This window comes from Neophocaena asiaeorientalis, unplaced genomic scaffold, assembly GCF_003031525.2.
Source record: "Neophocaena asiaeorientalis asiaeorientalis breed wild unplaced genomic scaffold, Neophocaena_asiaeorientalis_V1.1 scaffold671, whole genome shotgun sequence".
In the NCBI taxonomy this organism is placed as follows: Eukaryota; Metazoa; Chordata; class Mammalia; order Artiodactyla; family Phocoenidae; genus Neophocaena; species Neophocaena asiaeorientalis.
Window position 1 is genome coordinate 2,787,511 of NW_020175533.1, and position 4,805 is coordinate 2,792,315.

Here is a 4,805-nt window from a genome sequence, read left to right on the forward strand (position 1 = left end):
AGCGCAGCCACCTGGGACGCATCACCGTGGAGAACGAGGTGGACCTGGATGGCCCCCCACGGGCCTTCGTGTACATCAACGAGTACCGTGTCGGTGAGGGCATCACCCTCAACCAGGTGGCTGTGGGCTGCGAGTGCCAAGACTGTTTGTGGGCACCTGCTGGAGGCTGTTGCCCTGGGGCATCGCTGCACAAGTTTGCCTACAATGACCAGGGCCAGGTGCGCCTGCGAGCCGGGCTGCCCATCTACGAGTGCAACTCCCGCTGCCGCTGTGGCTATGACTGCCCCAACCGCGTGGTACAGAAGGGCATCCGCTATGACCTCTGCATCTTCCGCACGGATGATGGACGTGGCTGGGGTGTCCGCACGCTGGAGAAGATCCGCAAGAACAGCTTCGTCATGGAATACGTGGGAGAGGTAGGGAGACGGGGCTGTGCGCAGCTCTCCCCACGTGTGTTCCCACCGTGCGCGCCGAGCTCTCCCCACTGTGTGCCTGCAGCTTCCCTGCTTTCCCCGTGGGAAAGGTGTTGAGGGGGTTAACCTGAGTGTGAGAGGGACATCCTGGCAGGGGCGAGTATTCCAAGCTGGTAAAGGCACGTTGAAATACCTCCAGACTGGGTTGACTTCATAAGGGTACCTAGCAAAGAGGAAAGCGGGAACTGAAATCCAGGCAGCGTTCCTTTTAACAGGCCGTGTGGTCTGCACAGGATTGCGTCACCTGAAAAGGCACTTCCTCTTCTCATTTCACGAGGGTCCAGCTTATCACCAAGCTGTGTCTACCCAGAAGGAGCACCTTTTACTTATTTGCACAAAAGGAACACAGTCTGGAGTAGGACATAGACATGCCTTGGGGAGGTTGGCTACCTCCTCTTTTAGCCACGCAGGACACTGGGGAAAGGCGAGCTGTGTCCAGCAGGCTAGCCGCTGGACCAGACGAGCCCCACATCTTAATGGCTTTGCATGCTATAAGTCCGTTTGCTCTACCAGTGTGGGCATTTGGGTCGTATCCTTCCACACGACGGCGTGGCCACCTAGGTTCTTTCCCTCTTGTGCCTGTGCCATGCCTTAGAGTCGCCTCTGATCCTCGGCATTGCCTGGCAAGTAGGCTGGGGGTTGCAGAAGGGGAGATTTCTAAGAGGCCAGGCCTGGACGTGGTGCATATCATGTCTGCCCGCACCTACTGGCTGGAACCGAGTCACTGGCCTTACCTCAGTGCAAAGCAGCTGTGAAGTGTGATTCAGCCATATGCCCAAGTGGAAAACGAAAAGGGATTTGGGTGAATAACTAGCAAGTATCTGCAACAGCAAGTGTCATCTTCTAAGATGGGACGTGGTGGGCATTTGGAGTGGGGCAGTTCTTTGTTACGTAGGACCGTCTCATGCACTGGGGAACATTTAACATCCCTGGACCTTGACCATTTAAATCCATGAGTGTGCCTTGTCACGATGACAACCCCAAACACCTCCGTATTTCTGTGGGTCTCTTAGGGGTATGACATGGCTGGGAAGTGACAGAATTGGCCTAAGGGACGCACACCTGAGGATGTCTACACTGTAGTGATAACACTGATGAAGAGGAGAGGCTCCTGCTCTGAGGAACTGTAGAGTAGAGAGGGTCATAGCCCCCGGGGCTGGGAGCGGAGCAGAGACCGTCTAGAAGCAGAGCAGTCCACACTGCAGAGGACCCTGACAGTCTGGACAAGGAGATGTCCACACCCCAGATAATCCCAGTGGTCGGGTGGAGGAAATGTCCACATGTTGAAGGACCTGACAGTCTAGAGGAAGGAGGAGGTGACCACAGCCCAGAGGGTTCCTGACAGTCTAGAGAAGGGGGGGGGGAAAGAGAGCAGGCTCTCCAGAGGACCCTGGCGGTCTGACTTAGGAAGTGTCCACACCCACACTGCCCTGACACTCAGGAAAGTGAAGTGTCCTCACTCCAGAGGGATAGTGACAGTCTGAAGGAACTCAGGTCTACACCTAAGAGACTCTGACAGCCTGGAGGAAGTGTCCACACCCTCAGCGCCCTGACACTCTGGTGGAGATGTCCAGACCTTAGAGGGACAGTGACAGTGTGGAAGAGATGTCACACCCCAGAGCTATGTTAGCAGTGCAGGGGATGAGGTGTCCATACCCACAGGAGTCAACAGTCGTAGAGGAAGTCCAGAGCAGTGGGTATCCCTAGCTTCACTGCACTGACAGTCTTTGGAGGAGCTGTCAACAGCACAGGAGAATCCTGACAGGCAAGGAGGAGGAAGAGTCTTCATCTCACTGGCACCCCAAGGTCCCCTGGGCCCAATACTTTTCCCACCATTCTTCCTTAGTGTCCTTACTCCTCCACGCTGTAAACATGGCGGTTTCTGGGGACCCTGCGGTGCTGTCCTACCGGGTGTTATCAAGGGCATATCCCCGACCCGTTCACCACACTGTCCTCCTCCAATCTGGACCTCCGTTCACTCTCCACCTCTGCACTGACAGCCCCTCCACGTGAGCTGCCCTTCCACGTTCTGTCAGAACATCTCCACCCTCACCCAGCAGAGAACATAGTCTGTTTTATCAATTCTGAAACACGCACTTTCTTCATATTTTAACAATTCTGAAATGAAAGTGAGTCTCGCTTTAGTTTAATTAAATGATGGCATATCATCATTTAATTAGCAGCAGTTTTTCCTTTCTTGGGAAAGGGCGCACAAAATCAGGGAGCCTGTTAGATTTTGACAAGCTACGGTACTCATAACCACTCCTAACACAAAAACAAACAGAAATCCCTCTCACATCTCTGATCCTGTTGGATTTTGACAACACCCCTATCAGGTTGGGATGAATGTCACTGTCATCTCCATTCGACAGATGAGAAAACTGAGGCCCAGAGAGGTATAGTAAAGTGCTCAGTCACCAAGCTAGTAAAGTGGGTAAAAAAGGCCCAAATGTCTAAAACTCGTGTGCTGCCAAACCTGGTGAAGTGTTGTTTTTTGGATTTGGGAGGGGGGTTTGGCTGAGGAAACGGGCAGGGAGAGAACATTCAGGATCCCATATCCGGGACGGGGCAGAGCAGCAACTGGACTCTGAGTCTTCTGGTTCCCATTCCCATCAAAACCCTTTCCCGGCTGCCAGCTTCTAGCCCATCTGTCTTCCCCAGTCACTCCAGAGAATTGCTGGGGAGCAGGGAAATGGACTGATTTGTTCTCAAGTTTTCAGGGTGGACCACCCCTTACGGAGTGGGAATGAAAAGAAGACAGAGAGAAGGAACCGTTTGTGCCCTGCAGGGTTTGCAGTGTGACTCACTCCTGGGGAGACTGGGGGAGCAGGTAGGGGCAGAACAGGCAGGAAGATGGAGACTGGGGAGGAGGTGGGCATTCCCTCTGGTTGGGGAGGGGCCCAAAGGGAAAAGCTGGCCCAGACACCACCCAGTATGCTCATGAGCCCAGGAGAGGCTGTCCTTTGATCCCAGGCTTCTGAAGGCAGCGGTGGGTGGGAATTGGGAGCTTCAGGAAGGCTGCACAGAGAAGTGACATCTTTGGGAGCTGATGTCACAAGGAAGAGTATGTGTTCTCTGGGAGGTGGAGGGAAACTGACCTTGATGTACTCTTCCTCAAAATGCTTCTGTGGCTCCTGTTTTGTCCCTCAGGAGAGTCCCCACTTTTCAATCTGGTCAAAGCCCTTGTGTGATCTGCAGTTTGCTTTGATGGTGTATCTTTTTTCCACTGCCCCTTAAACTCTAAAGCACTGTGGGTGTCTGAGTCCATCTATGTTACCACAGATTGTGACCCACATGGGCCAGACTGGACCTGGTCCCTGTGACTTCCCCACCAAATTGACCCCTGAGGGCCAGGACCAAGCCTGGTTCCTGTGTCTCCCCAACCCAACTGTAACCCCTGAGTACTGGGACCAGGCACAGGGTAGGCCTCATGAAAATCCACTGAATGAATGAGTGAACAAACAAAAATTGAGGGTATGGGGGAAACCAGGTTCCTCAAGGAATGGAGCTGCAGTATGGGGCAGTGAGCAGTGCGGCCTGAGGGATAGGCCTTGGTCTTCTAAGGGGGTTGTTGATTGGCATTCAGCACGGAGCAGAGGCTGGAGGTGATGGTGGAGGAGGCAGGAAGGAGGCTAGAGAAAACGGAGGCTGGTCAAGACCAGAAGTAGGAAGAGCAAGGTCACTGGCTGGCTTGAGGATGAGCAAGGAAGGAGGCCCGGGTGGGTCTTGGGCTTATGCCCAGTGTGGCAGGAGGGTGGTGGTGGGCAGTGGGTCTCTGATGAAGGGAGAAGGAAGGAATAAGGGGTGTGGCGAGAAGAGAGTACCTAAGTTGCCTATAGGACCACTGCTGGACAGAGGTCAGGTCTCCGAGCTAGAAAGCAGGATACAAATAATGAGCATCTGCTGTGTGTCTGCTGTGTACTGTGCTGGCACTTGTGTCTGAGGGCCGGGCAGAAACCTGGGAGTGGAGAACAAGGCCGGCCCTGGTCTAGGGGCACCCAGGCTGAGGAGGGGGCAATATTGGCTACCATGGGACCTCACCCAGAGGCATGGGCCCAGAAGAGGGGACATGAGGGATGGAGAGGAGGGATGGGGTGTGGCAGGGGCTGGGGTGAGGAATCCATCACCAGCATTTGGGAGGCAAGGACAGGCTGGGCTAGGATAATGGTCCAGTTACTAGGACAGATGGGGACCCATCTGGGGAGGAGGAAATGCCTACTGCTGTCTTAAATACCAGTTGTTGGGGCTTCCCTGGTGGCGCAGTGGTTGAGAGTCCGCCTGCCAATGCAGGGGACGCGGGTTCGTGCCCCTGTCCGGGAGGATCCCACATGC

At 54.5% G+C, this 4,805-nt stretch overlaps 2 protein-coding genes across 3 annotated transcripts in view; one reads left to right on the top strand and one right to left on the bottom strand.

Moving 5' to 3' along the window:
* Nucleotides 1-4,805, top strand: part of SUV39H1 (SUV39H1 histone lysine methyltransferase) — a 12,722-nt gene that overhangs the window by 5,919 nt on the left and 1,998 nt on the right. For both annotated transcript variants that reach the window (XM_024769228.1, XM_024769227.1), the window contains one exon: nucleotides 1-416. This exon is cut by the window's left edge and continues 32 nt beyond it. In XM_024769228.1, coding sequence (XP_024624996.1) covers nucleotides 1-416 — 416 coding nt within the window. The remainder of the gene's footprint in view (nucleotides 417-4,805) is intronic.
* The window catches only part of LOC112415986 (uncharacterized), a 64,555-nt gene continuing 60,155 nt past the window's right edge, over nucleotides 406-4,805 (bottom strand). The window contains exon 4 of the mRNA XM_024769225.1: nucleotides 406-636. Coding sequence (XP_024624993.1) covers nucleotides 536-636 — 101 coding nt within the window. The 3' untranslated portion in view covers nucleotides 406-535. The remainder of the gene's footprint in view (nucleotides 637-4,805) is intronic.